General features: G+C 51.9%; 1 protein-coding gene across 1 annotated transcript in view; it reads left to right on the top strand.

Annotated features, from left to right (window-relative positions):
• The window catches only part of LOC144485207 (monoglyceride lipase-like), a 46,455-nt gene extending 30,930 nt beyond the window's left edge, over positions 1–15,525 (top strand). The window contains exons 6-7 of the mRNA XM_078203419.1: positions 10,917–11,132; positions 15,388–15,525. Coding sequence (XP_078059545.1) covers positions 10,917–11,132; positions 15,388–15,501 — 330 coding nt within the window. The 3' untranslated portion in view covers positions 15,502–15,525. The remainder of the gene's footprint in view (positions 1–10,916; positions 11,133–15,387) is intronic.

Raw genomic sequence — 15,525 nt, 5'->3', positions numbered from 1 at the left:
ATTCCCAATCATCAGGCCAGTCGTGTTTGAACAGGGGGCTGTAACAGCTTCATAAGGAGGGCGCAGGATGGGGGTTGCGAGCTGGGGGAGGATTGCTGAAAGATTGTGTGATTTCTTCAGCAATCCCTCTCTCTGCCCCCCACTCTGCCCACACTCTCTGCACCCGCTCACTGACTCTGCCCCCTCGCTGTCTCTGCCCCCTCGCTGTCTCTGCCCCCTCTCTGTCTCTGCCCCCTGTCTGTCTCTGCCCCCTGTCTGTCTCTGCCCCCTGTCTGTCTCTGCCCCCTGCCTGTCTCTGCCCCCTGCCTGTCTCTGCCCCCTGCCTGTCTCTGCCCCCCGCCTGTCTCTGCCCCCCGCCTGTCTCTGCCCCCCGCCTGTCTCTGCCCCCCGCCTGTCTCTGCCCCCCGCCTGTCTCTGCCCCCCGCCTGTCTCTGCCCCCTGCCTGTCTCTGCCCCCTGCCTGTCTCTGCCCCCTGCCTGTCTCTGCCCCCTGCCTGTCTCTGCCCCCTCTCTGTCTCTGCCCCCTCGCTGTCTCTGCCCCCTCGCTGTCTCTGCCCCCTCGCTGTCTCTGCCCCCTCGCTGTCTCTGCCCCCTCGCTGTCTCTGCCCCCTCTCTGTCTCTGCCCCCTGCCTGTCTCTGCCCCCTCTCTGTCTCTGCCCCCTCGCTGTCTCTGCCCCCTCTCTGTCTCTGCCCCCTCTCTGTCTCTGCCCCCTCTCTGTCTCTGCCCCCTCTCTGTCTCTGCCCCCTGCCTGTCTCTGCCCCCTGCCTGTCTCTGCCCCCTGCCTGTCTCTGCCCCCTGCCTGTCTCTGCCCCCTGCCTGTCTCTGCCCCCTGCCTGTCTCTGCCCCCTGCCTGTCTCTGCCCCCTGCCTGTCTCTGCCCCCTGCCTGTCTCTGCCCCCTGCCTGTCTCTGCCCCCTGCCTGTCTCTGCCCCCTGCCTGTCTCTGCCCCCTGCCTGTCTCTGCCCCCTGCCTGTCTCTGCCCCCTGCCTGTCTCTGCCCCCTGCCTGTCTCTGCCCCCTGCCTGTCTCTGCCCCCTGCCTGTCTCTGCCCCCTGCCTGTCTCTGCCCCCTGCCTGTCTCTGCCCCCCGCCTGTCTCTGCCCCCGCCTGTCTCTGCCCCCGCCTGTCTCTGCCCCCTGCCTGTCTCTGCCCCCTGCCTGTCTCTGCCCCCTGCCTGTCTCTGCCCCCTGCCTGTCTCTGCCCCCTGCCTGTCTCTGCCCCCTGCCTGTCTCTGCCCCTTGCCTGTCTCTGCCCCCTGCCTGTCTCTGCCCCCTGCCTGTCTCTGCCCCCTGCCTGTCTCTGCCCCCTGCCTGTCTCTGCCCCCTGCCTGTCTCTGCCCCCTGCCTGTCTCTGCCCCCTGCCTGTCTCTGCCCCCTGCCTGTCTCTGCCCCCTGCCTGTCTCTGCCCCCTGCCTGTCTCTGCCCCCTGCCTGTCTCTGCCCCCTGCCTGTCTCTGCCCCCTGCCTGTCTCTGCCCCCTGCCTGTCTCTGCCCCCTGCCTGTCTCTGCCCCCTGCCTGCCTCTGCCCCCTGCCTGCCTCTGCCCCCTGCCTGCCTCTGCCCCCTCTCTGCCTCTGCCCCCTCTCTGCCTCTGCCCCCTCTCTGCCTCTGCCCCCTCTCTGCCTCTGCCCCCTCTCTGCCTCTGCCCCCTCTCTGCCTCTGCCCCCTCGCTGTCTCTGCCCCCTCTCTGTCTCTGCCCCCTCTCTGTCTCTGCCCCCTCTCTGTCTCTGCCCCCTCGCTGGCTCTGCCCCCTCGCTGGCTCTGCCCCCTCGCTGGCTCTGCCCCCTCTCTGCGTGCCCTCTCCCTCTCTGTCCTCTGCCCCCTCTCTGTCTCTGCCCCCTCTCTGTCTCTGCCCCCTCTCTGTCTCTGCCCTCTCTCTGTCTCTACCCCCTCTCTGTCTCTGCCCCCTCTCTGTCTCTGCCCCCTCTCTGTCTCTGCCCCCTCTCTGTCTCTGCCCCCTCTCTGCGTGCCCTCTCCCTCTCTGTCTCTGCCCCCTCTCTGTCTCTGCCCCCTCTCTGTCTCTGCCCCCTCTCTGCGTGCCCTCTCCCTCTCTGTCTCTGCCCCCTCTCTGTCTCTGCCCCCTCTCTGTCTCTGCCCCCTCTCTGCGTGCCCTCTCCCTCTCTGTCTCTGCCCCCTCTCTGTCTCTGCCCCCTCTCTGCGTGCCCTCTCCCTCTCTGCGTGCCCTCTCCCTCTCTGTCTCTGCCCCCTCTCTGCGTGCCCTCTCCCTCTCTGTCTCTGCCCCCTCTCTGTCTCTGCCCCCTCTCTGTCTCTGCCCCCTCTCTGTCTCTGCCCCCTCTCTGCGTGCCCTCTCCCTCTCTGTCTCTGCCCCCTCTCTGTCTCTGCCCCCTGTCTCTGCCCCCTCTCTGTCTCTGCCCCCTCTCTGCGTGCCCTCTCCCTCTCTGTCTCTGCCCCCTCTCTGTCTCTGCCCCCTCTCTGTCTCTGCCCCCTCTCTGCCTCTGCCCCCTCTCTGTCTCTGCCCCCTCTCTGTCTCTGCCCCCTCTCTGCGTGCCCTCTCCCTCTCTGTCTCTGCCCCCTCTCTGTCTCTGCCCCCTCTCTGCGTGCCCTCTCCCTCTCTGTCTCTGCCCCCTCTCTGCGTGCCCTCTCCCTCTCTGTCTCTGCCCCCTCTCTGTCTCTGCCCCCTCTCTGCGTGCCCTCTCCCTCTCTGTGTAGTATTTCACGTGGCAGCAAGTTCCCCAGTCTCGCTATTCTCTGGGTTCTTTTGAATTCTCTAATTCGCTATAATAAAATGCTCGCCAGTTCTTCCTTCCTCGATAGGTAAAGCTTCATATTTCTGGTATCATCCTTGTGGATTTATATTCCCCCAATCCAATGCTCATTTTGTGTTGTTTTAATTGTTTCTCGGGATTTGGGCGTGGCTGATTGGCCAGCATTTATTGTCCATCCGGAATTGTCCTTGGTGATGGTGAGCCGCCGTTTTTAACCGCAGAGCCCATGTGGTGCAGGTACACCCAAAGTTAGAGCGAGAACCAGGACTTTGATCCGGGTTTACTCCCAGGTCCATCTTTCTCCCACTTTGAATAACTATCCTTTGCTCCTACCCTCTGCTTTCTAGTCAATTCATTTAGAATCAATAGAATCATAGAATCCCTACAGTGCAGAAGAAGGCCATTCGGCCCCTCAAGTCTGCACTGACTCTCTGACAGAGCATCTTACCCAGGTCCACCCCCTGCCCTATTCCTGTAACCCCACATATTTAATCTGCTAATCCACCTAACCTGCACATCTTTGGATATAAATGGACATGGCCAATCCACCTAACCCACACTTATTTAGACCTTGGGAGGAAACCGGCACCTGGTGGAAACCCACGCAGACACGGGGAGAACGTGCAGACTCCGCACAGACAGTGACCCAAGCCGGGAATCGAACCCGGTCTCTGGCGCTGAGAGGCAGCAGTGCTAACCACTGTGCCACCGTGCCGCACCTTCACACTCCATTCTTTTGGAGAAATCAAATGGCTGACATTTTAATCTTGAAGAAATGTAATCCAAATTTACCCAGCCAGGGGCAACCTTCAGATGTTGATCTCTCTCCAATGTGACCAAGATAGGGAACGCAAGGACATGAAGACAGGCAGCCACTTGTTGCCCCATGTCTTATGTCGCAATCAAATTGCCCCGTAATGCCCAGGATATAGTGTATGCTCTGATTTGATTTGATTTATTATTGTCACATGTATTGGGATACAGTGAAAAGTATTGTTCCTTGCGCGCTATGCAGACAAAGCATACCGTTCATTGAGAAGGAAAGGAGAGAGTGCAGAATGTAGTGTTACAGTCATAGCTAGGGTGTAGAGAAAGATCAACTTAATGCGAGGTAGGTCCATTCAAAAGTCTGACGGCAGCAGGGAAGAAGCTGTTCTTGAGATGGTTGGTACGTGACCTCAGACTTTTGTTTGAGGTCATGTACCAACCGACTCAAGAACAGCTTTTTCACACTGGGGGTCAACCTGGCTTAATGCCTGATGCGCGATTAAATCACTCGGGAGGCTGGATCGTACCCGGGAAATAAAGGCTTTTATTACTAACAAGAATGGAGCACACTATATACAACACAATCCCAGACTAAAGGGTCACCAGGCAGTGCAGTGACCTTTATACTCCTCCAGGTAGGCGGAGCCAACTGGAGTGTACCACAGAACAATATCAACAGGTAGAACAGCCCAACCCTAACCCCAACAGTGACATATCTACAAATAGCCATAGTGCTGACCATCTATGGTTCAGTACTCATAGTGGTAACCATCTATGGTTCACCACAATACCACCACCAAGACAAAGGGTCACGGGTTCAAGCCCAGTTCAGCCCACCTCGACTGACGCACATTTGCTGAACATTTGGGATGATTTGTTTGTGAAGAGTCCAGTCTAAATCTTGCTGTTGTTGTTAAATTTGAGTTTGATAATTGGATTGTTAAGACTTCTAAACTCAAATAGACGGCAATGGTAACACTGAAAGAAGAAATATGATTAAAATACTTAACTGTGCAGCGTGTGATTCTCAGCAATGCTGCCAGTTAATATCATTCTTTGTTGTTAAAAGCTGCTACGACTCTGAGTGACTAACACGCTGGACAAAAGCCAAATTCTGCTCTGTGTTGAGGTGTGATTATTCCTCGAGAGTTGCAAGGTGAAGGGATAGATATTCCGAGGAAGCTGGGAGGGAGGAGAGATTACCAACTACAGCACATGATTACACGCCGTCTCCTAGGAGACGTCCTTCATGATGGAACCCGTTCAAAGGTCAAGTAATGAAGGGTTATTACTGAAGATGTTGATCATGTGATGGCTGCTGGAACAACTGAACAAAACGCGACCCAAAACACTCTCTACAATTTCCCATTCATCGCTGTAAACACGGAACACATTAACCCACTGAGCGCAGCGCCATTCCCACAGCTCGTCTGTCCATCCTGTTATATACAGTAAGAGTTTTAACAGCACCAGGTTAAAGTCCAACAGGTTTATTTGGTAGCAATAAACCTGTTGGACTTTAACCTGGTGTTGTTAAAACTCTTACTGTGTTTACCCGAGTCCAACCCCGGCATCTCCACATCATGTCCTGTTATATAGCAGCCACCAGCAGAGTTAGAGAAATACGGCATTACGGTTTGACCGAGGTTTACAGATCTGATGGAGCTCTTGTGGTTTCAGTGGGTTAGCACCCCTGCCGCTGAGCCAGAAGCTCCAGATTCGAGTCCCACCCCAGCATTTGGTGAGGTGGAGATGCCGGCGTTGGACTGGGGTAAACACAGTAAGAAGTCTCACGACACCAGGTTAAAGTCCAACAGGTTTATTTGGAATCACGAGCTTTCGGAGCCCAGCATTTGATGGCCAAGGAAGGTGCGTTCAAAATGCAGCCATAGAGTTTTACAACACAGAAAAGACCCTTCGGCCCATCGCATCTGTGTCAGTGAAAAACAACCACCCAACTATTCTAATCCCATTGCCCAGCACTTGGCCCCATAGTCTTGTACGCCTTGGCATTGATAGTGCACAACTAAATACTCCTTAAATGTTGTGAGGGTCTCTGCCTCCACCACCCTTTCAAAAAGTAAAGTCAAAAGTTTATTTATTCATCACACGTAGGCTTACATTAACACTGCAATGAAGTTACTGTGAGAATCTCCTAGTCACCACACTCCGGTGCCTGTTCGGGTACACTAAGGGAGAATTTAGCATGGCCAATGCACCTAACCAGCACGTCTTTCAGACTGTGGGAGGAAACTGGAGCACCCGGAGGAAACCCACACAGACATGGGGAGAATGTGCAGACTCCACACAGACAGTGACCCAAGCCGGGAATCGAACACGTGTCCCTGGTGCTGTGAGGCTGCAGTGCCAACCACTGTGCCACCGTGCCACAGTCGCCCATCACCCTCTGGGTGAAAATGTTTTTCCTCATATCCCCTCGAAACCTCCTGCCCCTTTCCTTAAATCTATTTCCCCTTGTCATTGATCCCTCTGCCCAGGGGAAAAGTTTCTTCCTGTCTACTCTATCTGTGCCCCCATAATTTTATACATCTCAATCATGTCCCCCTCCGCTCCAAGGAAAACAACCCCAGTCTATCCAATCTCTCTTCATAACTAAAACTCTCCAGCCCAGGCACCATCCTGGTAAATCTCCTCTGCACCCTTTTCAGTGCTAGCACATCCTTCCTAGAATATGGATTCCAGAATGGCACGCGATGCTCTCGCTGTGACCTAACCGTCTTCTTATGCAGTTCCAGCATACCCAGGTTGTAATTTGGAACACAATTCTGCCCACTTGCACGAAATTGGTTCTGTCAGACGAGAATGTCATCTTTAGTTTTGAGGCTTTTTACTCATAACCATTATTGGTTCATCTTATTTATTTTCATTCTGAATTCTTTACCAGTATTGTTACCTTCACATTCTCTGCACGGTACGGTACAGGCGGCACGGTAGCACAGTGGTTAGCACTGCTGCTTCACAGCTCCAGGGACCTGGGTTCGATTCCCGGCTCGGGTCACTGTCTGTGTGGAGTTTGCACATTCTCCTCGTGTCTGCGTGGGTTTCCTCCGGGTGCTCCAGTTTCCTCCCACAGTCCAAAGATGTGCGGGTTAGGTTGATGGGCCATGATAAAAAATTGCCCTTTAGTTTCCTGAGATGCGTGGATTAGTGGATAAAATATGTAGGGATATGGGGGTAGGGCCTGGGTGGGATTGTGGTCCGTGCAGACTCGATGGGCCGAATGGCCTCTTTCTGCACTGTAGGGTTCTATGATCTATGATCTTCATCCACGATCAATCGTAATTCTTTACTTTCAACCATCAACACAGCATCATTTGTGTTGTTTATGTTTCTACCAACAATACTTATCCCGGCAAAGTCTTCCAGGCTGTCTGCGTGGAGTCTGCACATTCTCCCCGTGTCGGCGTGGATTTACTCCAGATGCTCCGGTTTCTGGAGCACCCGTGCTGAGATAAGAACATAAGAACATAAGAAATAGGAGCAGGAGTAGGCCATCTAGCCCCTCGAGCCTGCCCCGCCATTCAATAAGATCATGGCTGATCTGACGTGGATCAGTACCACTTACCCGCCTGATCCCCATAACCCTTAATTCCCTTACCGATCAGGAATCCATCCATCCGCGCTTTAAACATATTCAGCGAGGTAGCCTCCACCACCTCAGTGGGCAGAGAATTCCAGAGATTCACCACCCTCTGGGAGAAGAAGTTCCTCCTCAACTCTGTCTTAAACCGACCCCCCTTTATTTTGAGGCTGTGTCCTCTAGATGATGGGTGGGATTCTCCCAAAAAAATTCTAAGTGTCAAATTCGCGTAAATCCAGAGTAAATCACGCTGGTTTTTTCAGCGGGATTTTCAGAATGAATCTCCCTCACTCGATGCATCCCAGAGATCCCCAGCGTGAATCTCGTTAATAATCCGGGGGCGGGGTCTATTCCCACTGGAGAGGCCGGCAACATAGCGCTGAGTGGACCACTGCGCATGCGCCGATCTGTCAGCACTGAGATCGGTGCGTGCGCAATAGCCCCGTACTGCCGGCCTCCCAATCGCTGGCCAGCCCCGCGACCGCATCGGTATCCTTCCAATCCCGCCCCCCCCCGATCGCTGGCCCCCCTTGGGCATGTCCGGGCCAGCCCCGACCTCGCCGCCTCGATCCCTCCCGACAGTCCCGATCTGCACGCCCCCACCAACAACCCCGACGCACCCCCCCCCACCGCCCCTCCCACAACCAATGACCAGCCCCAATTGCTGGCCTCCTTACCTCTGTCACTGCCGAGTGCAGAGTGGCAGCGGGACACCCCGCCCACTTGGCACTGCCTGATGCTCGGTGGCCAGTGCCAAGGTGCCCCCTGGGTATTGCCACTTTGTCCCTTGGGCGGCTCCAGGCTGGCACTGGCCCGGGGGCAACCCCTCTTTACCCCCTGACCTCCTGAGGCCCCCCCTTCACGCCAGTGGAGTCGGGCCGCAAGCTCCCCGCTCGTGGGGAGCCGTTCACAGAGGCCATAGTATCCAGCGGGGAGCCTGCTACTTGGCCTCTGCTTGAGCTTCCCAGCCCGCTGCGCTGGGACAATCGTACCTGGTGAGCTGCATTTGGAAGCAGGGGAAAGGTGATGTTGAACAGGCACTCTACAAATCCAGAGTTGTCCACAGTTTGCTTCCTGCCATTGGAGTATCCGTGAAGATTCTTTCTTTAGCAGTAATTGAGACTATCAGGAGTCACACACAACAGTAACCATTCAAATGTGAGATTTATAATAAAGCTTTTTCGATTATTTGACATTTCACAGCTGAGTGTTACAGAATCAGAGTCACATAATGCACAAGAGGCCTTTCGGCCCATTGGGTCTGCACTGACATCCGAGAGAAACCTGACCTCCCACCTAATCCCATTTACCAGCACTTGGCCCGTAGCCTTGAGTGTTATGACGTGCCAAGTGCTTATCTAGCTTCCAGTGAATGTGCGTACACGGTGCCTGCTCCAAGCTGGTTATCGGAAAATGTGGAAAGTAATCCTCTGGACTCAACAACTCCACATTCCCGCTGCCTTCCACACTCTAACCTCCAAAAAACCCAAACTTGTTCAAAAACTGCTCTCTATATCTTGCACCAAATCCAACCTGTCCATCATTCTTTTCCTCATGGACCGGCTTTGGCACCTGGACTCAAAATGCGTCAAACTTAAAATATTTGTTTCTTTAAATTGTTTTATTTATTAGTCACAAGTAAGGCTTACATTAACACTGCAATGAAATTACTGTGAAATTCCCTTAGTCGCCACGCTCCTGCGCCTGTTCAGGTCAATTCACCTAACCAGCACGTCTTTCAGACTGTGGGAGGAAACCGGAGCACCCGGAGGAAACCCACACAGACACGGGGAGAATGTGCAAACTCCACACCAACAGTGACCCAAGCCGGGCATCGAACCCGGGTCCCTGGTGCTGTGAGGCAGCAGTGCTAACCACTGTGCCACCGTGCCTTCAAAGCTGCATCTTCTTTATCCCCAGAGATCCCTCATGAACTCTCCATTGAATCTCCAGCCTTCTGCGCCTTCCCATCGCCCAGTCATCAGCAACTGTGCTGTCAGTAAGTCTTGGCCAGTTCGATAGTGATGCAATGGAGTCACTCCTGGTGACGGGCATTGAAATCCCCCACACAGAGTGCATTCCACTCTCAGTGCTCCTTCGCAGTGATGTTCAACATGGAGGAGGGGTGTCCCGTCAGATGGAAGGGGTGGTGTTTGTGGTTAGGTGGTGATCAGCAGGATAGTTCCTTTCCCATGTGTGACCTGATGCTATGTGACTTCATGGAATCAAGAGTCAATGTTAAGGACTGCCAGAGTAACTCCCTCCCTCCCACACACCCATGTTCCATCACCTCTGGTGGGTCTGTTTTGCCAGTGCGTAGGACTTACCCAGGATTGGTAATGGAGAAGGTTGGAATGTTGGGTGGAATTCTGCCATCCCGCCCATGGCGGGATTGGCAGCGGGTGGCAGTGGAAAATCTAGCGGGAGCCAAAAATTAGAAACCCGCCAGGATAAAATCATGAGGCAATTCTCCCAGTGGTGGCTTCCTGGAGGGTCAGTCTCTCTGCTGGCTGGTGGCATAAATGTCAATTGCATCTCATGAACCCTCATTAAAACAGCTGCCCACTGGCAGCGAAGATTTACCAGGCTGATTCCAGGGATGGCGGGACTGATGTCTGAGGTGAGATTGACTAGGTGAGGATTGTTTTTGCTGGAGTTCAGACGAATGAGGGGGGGATCTCATAGAGACTTATAAAATTCTAACAGGACTGGACAGGGAAGATATTCCCGATGATAGGGGTGTCCAGAACCAGGGGGTCACAGTCTGAGGATTCGGGGTAGGCCACTTAGGACGGCGGTGAGGAGACATTTCTTCACGCAAAAAATGGTGAGCCTGTGGAATTCATTACCACAGGAAGTAGTTGAGGCCAAAACATTGAATGTATTCAAGAGGCGGCTGGATATAGCACTTGGGGCGAATGGGATCAAAGGTTATGGGGAGAAAGCAGGATTAGGCTGTTGAGTTGGATGATCAGCCATGATCGTGATGAATGGCGGAGCAGGCTCGAAGGGCCGAATGGCCTCCTCCTGCTCCTATCTTCTATGTTTCTATGCGCTGTTCACCACTGTGCCGGGGCAAACTGGTTCCTGCCTCCATCTCCATGCCAGGCTGATCTTCATGGACAGCACCGTGGTGCTGGCCTCATGGACCCTCCTGTGTCACCGAGTCAGATCAGCACTGTGCCTAGGGTTGGGGAGTACAGGGGTCTCCATCTCCCGAGTGCCACACAGCAGTGCCGATGTGGACAGCCCTTTGAAACGGGACTCTGCAGTCAGGTTCCGAAGCTTGACTGAGGGTGGAGTGTGAGGTGATGCGGGGGGTGAGGGAGGGGCCTGAGAAAGGGTGGGTGGTTGGATTAAGGAGCAGATTTTTTTTGAGGCTGCGAGCCTTTTCCCTCTGGGTTGCTGATACCCTCCAGACAGTTAGTCTGGAGAGAGTGATGTGAGTGCGCTGGATTGGTGTTCAACTGTGGCACCGACTGAGGGCAGGCGAATTAGCTGCTGTCCCACCAAGAGAGTCAGAGGGGAACTCACCCGTGAATAATTAATGAGGTTCTGAGCTCTGGTGTTGGTTAAATTGTCCGATCAGCCGGCTGGTCTGGGTAACTCTCCAACTTCATTCTGGCACTGATCAAATCTCGAGCTTGGCCACTGTCCTCAGTGATCTCGCCTTCCATTATTGTGCCTCTGCCAAAGTTTCTCCGTCTCAAAGACATTCACACAATCCCTCTCCAGATTTGGTTTGCTATGATTGGCACAGTTACTAACTTCCACTGTCCATGTGTCCAGGTCCCACCGTGTGACATGACATGTTTTGGTTTTTCCAGGTAGTCAACTATCAAAATGATCTTCTCAACTACCATGGACCTTATAGGATAAAGTTCACCGTGCAGGTGTTACAAGCACTGGCCAAACTCGAGGAGGTTTTGCCCTCCATTAGTTGGCCGATGTTGATTTTACACGGTGACGCGGATAGACTGTGTGACATCAGGGGCTCCATCCTCCTGTACAAGTTGGCCTGCAGCTCAGACAAGACATTGAAGGTGAGTCTTTTATTTCCCTGGGTGTCCACGTTCACCTGGGATCTTCCCTACAGTCCAGTAATCTACTGTTGTGAGCACTGGGACACTGAAACATAGAAACTAGAAGCAGGAGTAGGCCATTCGGCCCTTCGAGCCTGCTCCGCCATTCATCACGATCATGGCTGATCATCAAATTCAGTATCTGATCCCCCCCTTCCCTCCCATATCCCTTGATCCCTTTAACCTCAAGAGCTATATCTAATATCTTCTTGAAATCAGACAACATTTTGGCCTCAACTACTTTCTGTGGGAGTGAAGAAATTTCTCCTCACCTCAGTTCTAAAAGATTTATCCCTTATCCTCAAACTATGACCCCTAGTTCTGGACTCCCCCACCATTGGGAATATTCTTTCTGAATCTACCCTGTCTAACCCTGTTAGAATTTTATAAGTTTCTAAGAGATCTCCTCTTACTTTTCTGAACTCCAGTGAATATAATCCTAACCAACTTAGTCTCTCCTCATATGACAGACCTGCCATCCCAGGAATCAGCCTGGTAAACCCTCGCTGTGCTCCCTCTATAGCAAGGACATCCTTCCTCAGATAAGGACACCGAAACTGCACACAATGCTCCAGGTGTGGCCTCACCAATGCCCGAGACAATTGCAGCAAAACATTCTGAGAGGATGGCCGGAGTGGCAGCCTGTCTGAGGGTGGTGATGATGACACAATGCCGTCTGTCTCAGGGTCTGTCGCTGATTGCCAGCATCAGAACAGTGCGACACCACCTCCCCCCTTCATTCAGCCACAGTGTCCCCATGCTGGCACTGTCCATTTGTGCATTGAATTTAGGATCCACCTCACTGGATTCTTTATCAGAGAATGCTGGGAAATCTCAGCACATATGGCAGCACCTGGAGGGATGGAAAACAGAGTTAATGTTTCAGGTCTATCTGACTCTTCGTCAGGACTAGAGAGGGAGAAATAGAACCATAGAATCCCTATAGTGCAGAAGGAGGCCATCCAGCACATCGGGTTTGCACTGACTCTCCGAAAGAGCATTTTACCCAGGCTTTCCCCTCCGCTCTATCTCCCCGTAACTCTGGGGTGGCATGGTGGCACAGTGGTTAGCACTGCTGCCTCACAGTGCCAGGGACCAGGTTCAATTCCAGTCTTAGGTCACTGTCTGTGTGGAGTTTGCACGCGCTCCCTGTGTCTGCGTGGGTTTCCTCCGGGTGCTCCGGTTTCATCCCACACTCCAAAGATGTGTGGGTTAGGTTGATTGGCCATGTTAAATTGTCCCTTAGATTAGGGGGATTAGCAGGGCAAATATGTGGGGTTACAGGGATAGGGCCTGGGTGGGATTGTAGTCGGTGCAGGCTTGATGGGCCAAATGGTCTCCTTCTGCATTGTTGGGATTCTGTGAACTCCATGCATTTACCATGGCTAAGTCATCTAACCTACACATCTTTGGACATTAAGGGGCAATTTACCATGGCCAATCCACCTAACCTGCACATCCTTGAAGTGTGGGAGGAAACCGGAGCACCCGGAGGAAATACACACAGTTCAAGCTGGGAGACTTGAAAACATCACCTTGGTTAAGAATCCAGTGGAGGACTGAGGGAGCCCTGCACTGTTGGCGATGCCATCTTTTGGATGCAATGGTAACCCAAAGTCCACATCTGTCTTCTCAGCTGAATGAAATAAATTCCATGGCACAATCTCAAAGAAGAGCAGGCAAGTTCTCCCCAGTGCCAATATTCATCCCTCAACAAACACCTCATTATCATGTTGCTGTTTTGGGGATCTTGCAAATTGGCTGTCACACATTTGATTTGATTTGATTTATTATTGTCACATGTATTAATATAGTGAAAAGTATTGTTTCTTGCACCCTATACAGACAAAACATACTGTTCATAGAGAAGGAAAAGAGAGAGTGCAGAATGTAGTGTTACAGTCATAGCTAGGGTGTAGAGAAAGATCAACTTAATGCAAGGTAAGTCCATTCAAAAGTCTCACAGCAGCAGGGAAGAAGCTGTTCTTGAGTCGGTTGGTACGTGACCTCAGACTTTTGTATCTTTTGCCCAATGGAAGAAGGTGGAAGAGAGAATGTCCGGGGTGCGTGGGGTCCTTGATTATTCTGGCTGCTTTGCCGAGGCAGCGGGAAGTGTAGACAGAGTCAATGGATGGGAGGCTGGTTTGCGTGATGGATTGGGCTACATTCACAACCTTTTGTAGTTCCTTGCGGTCTTGGGCAGAGCAGGAGCCATACCAAGCTGTGATACAACCAGAAAGAACGCTTTCTATGGTGCATCTGTAAAAGTTGGTGAGAGTCGTAGCTGACATGCCAAATTTCCTATGTACTTCACTACAAAAGCATTTCATTGGCTGTGAAGCACTTTGGGACATTCTGGGGTGATAAAAGGTGCTATAGGAATGCAAGTTCACCTGCATAATGGCAGAAGTAATTAATTATATATGAAATCCCCATGTTCAATGGTTTCATTGATCTGAGTTTGATTACGTTAGTCTTAGAACATAGAACATAGAACAGTACAGCACAGAACAGCCCCTTCGGCCCACGATGTTGTGCCGAGCTTTATCTGAAACCAAGATCAAGCTATCCCACTTCCTATCATCCTGGTGTGCTCCATGTGCCTATCCAATAACCGCTTAAATGTTCCTCAAGTGTCTGACTCCACTATCACTGCAGGCAGTCCATTCCACACCCCAACCACTCTCTGCGTAAAGAGAGTCTTCTGGCTAATCTATGTTTGCTGTGCTTGATTGATTAAGCTGGATATAGCCTCTGGGAGATAAATTAAACAGTAGCTTCCATAAACACCAGAGAAACTTGAGCTTCAAACATATGTGTAGAAATCCTGTACATAATCCTGTTGCAGTTCAAGAACTGGTGCCATCTTTGCATTGAACTGCAGTAAATCAGATATATAAAAGGATGCAACAAACTGGTGGATACACGACAGGATGTTTCTGAGGATGATGAGTTCCATTCATTACAGAGCAAAATACTACAGTAACTGTACTAAAAACAGAAAATGCTGGAAATACTCAGCAGGTCTGGCAACATCTGTGTAGAGAGAAATAGAGTTTCAGATGGATGACATTCCACCAGGAATCAGATTTGCAGCATTCAGGGTATTTTGCTATTATCATAGAATCCCATTTAGCCCATCAAGCCTGTACCAATAACAATCCCATCCTGGTCCTATCCCTGTAACCCCATGTATTTTACCCAATCAGCCTAACCTGCACATCTTTGAAGTGTGGTAGGAAACCGGAGCAGACACAGGGAGAGTGTGCAAACTCCACCCAAAGCCAGAATCGAACCCGGGTGTTTGATTTGATTTGATTTATTATTGTCACATGTATTAGTATACAGTGAAAGGTATTGCTTCTTGTGCGCTATACAAAGCATACCGTTCATAGAGACAGAAAGGAGAGGGTGCAGAATGTAGTGTTACAGTCGTAGCTAGGGTGTAGAGAAAGATCAACTTTGTGCGAGGTAGGTCCATTCAAAAGTCTGATGGCAGCAGAGAAGAAGCTGTTCTTGAGTCGGTTGGTACATGATCTCAAACTTTTGTGTCTTTTTCCTGACAGAAGAAGGTGGAAGAGAGAATGTCCGGGGTGCGTGGGGTCCTTTATTACGCTGGCTGCTTTGCCGAGGCAACGGCAAGTGTAGAGAGAGTCAATGGATGGGAGTCTGGTTTGCGGGTCCCTGGCGCTGGGAGACAGCTGTGCCAATCACTCTGCTGCCATTATATTAGTATTTAATTCACTGCGCCTTCTCTTTCGGGAATGCCTCCCTTCATAGAATCTTAGAATCCCTACAGTGCAGAAGGAGGCCATTTGGCCCATCGAGTTTGCACCGACCACAATCCCACCCAGTCCCTATTCCTGTCACCCCATGCATTTACCCTAGCTAGTCCCTTTGACACTAAGGGGCAATTTTAGCCTGGCCAATCCACCTAACCCGCACATCTTTGATGTGTGGGAGGAAACCGGAGCACCCAGAAGAAACCCACGCAGACACGGGGAGAACGTGCAAACTCCACACAGTCAGTGACTCAAGGCGGGAATCGAACCCGGATCCCTATCGCTGTGAGGCAGCAGAGCTAACCACTGTGCCGCCCCACCTTGCAGACATTCTTCTCTTGGCTCCAATTAGAATTCCACTTGCTTCCTTTACCTGTTCCAATGCCAGTCTCTCAGTGACGCTACCTAGCCTCTCTCTTCTCAATCTGTTTCAGGTCTTCAATAAATGTTTCCACCAGCTGCATCGGGAAGTGCCGAGAGTCCAGGAGGAAGTGTTAGCGATGATTGGAAAGTGGATTGAAGAGAGAATGCCATCAACTCAACAATGAGTCAAGTTTGAATGCGGAAAGTTC

The sequence above is a fragment of the Mustelus asterias genome, chromosome 3, assembly GCF_964213995.1.
Source record: "Mustelus asterias chromosome 3, sMusAst1.hap1.1, whole genome shotgun sequence".
Lineage (NCBI taxonomy): Eukaryota > Metazoa > Chordata > Chondrichthyes > Carcharhiniformes > Triakidae > Mustelus > Mustelus asterias.
This window is presented reverse-complemented; position numbering and strand designations above follow the sequence as displayed.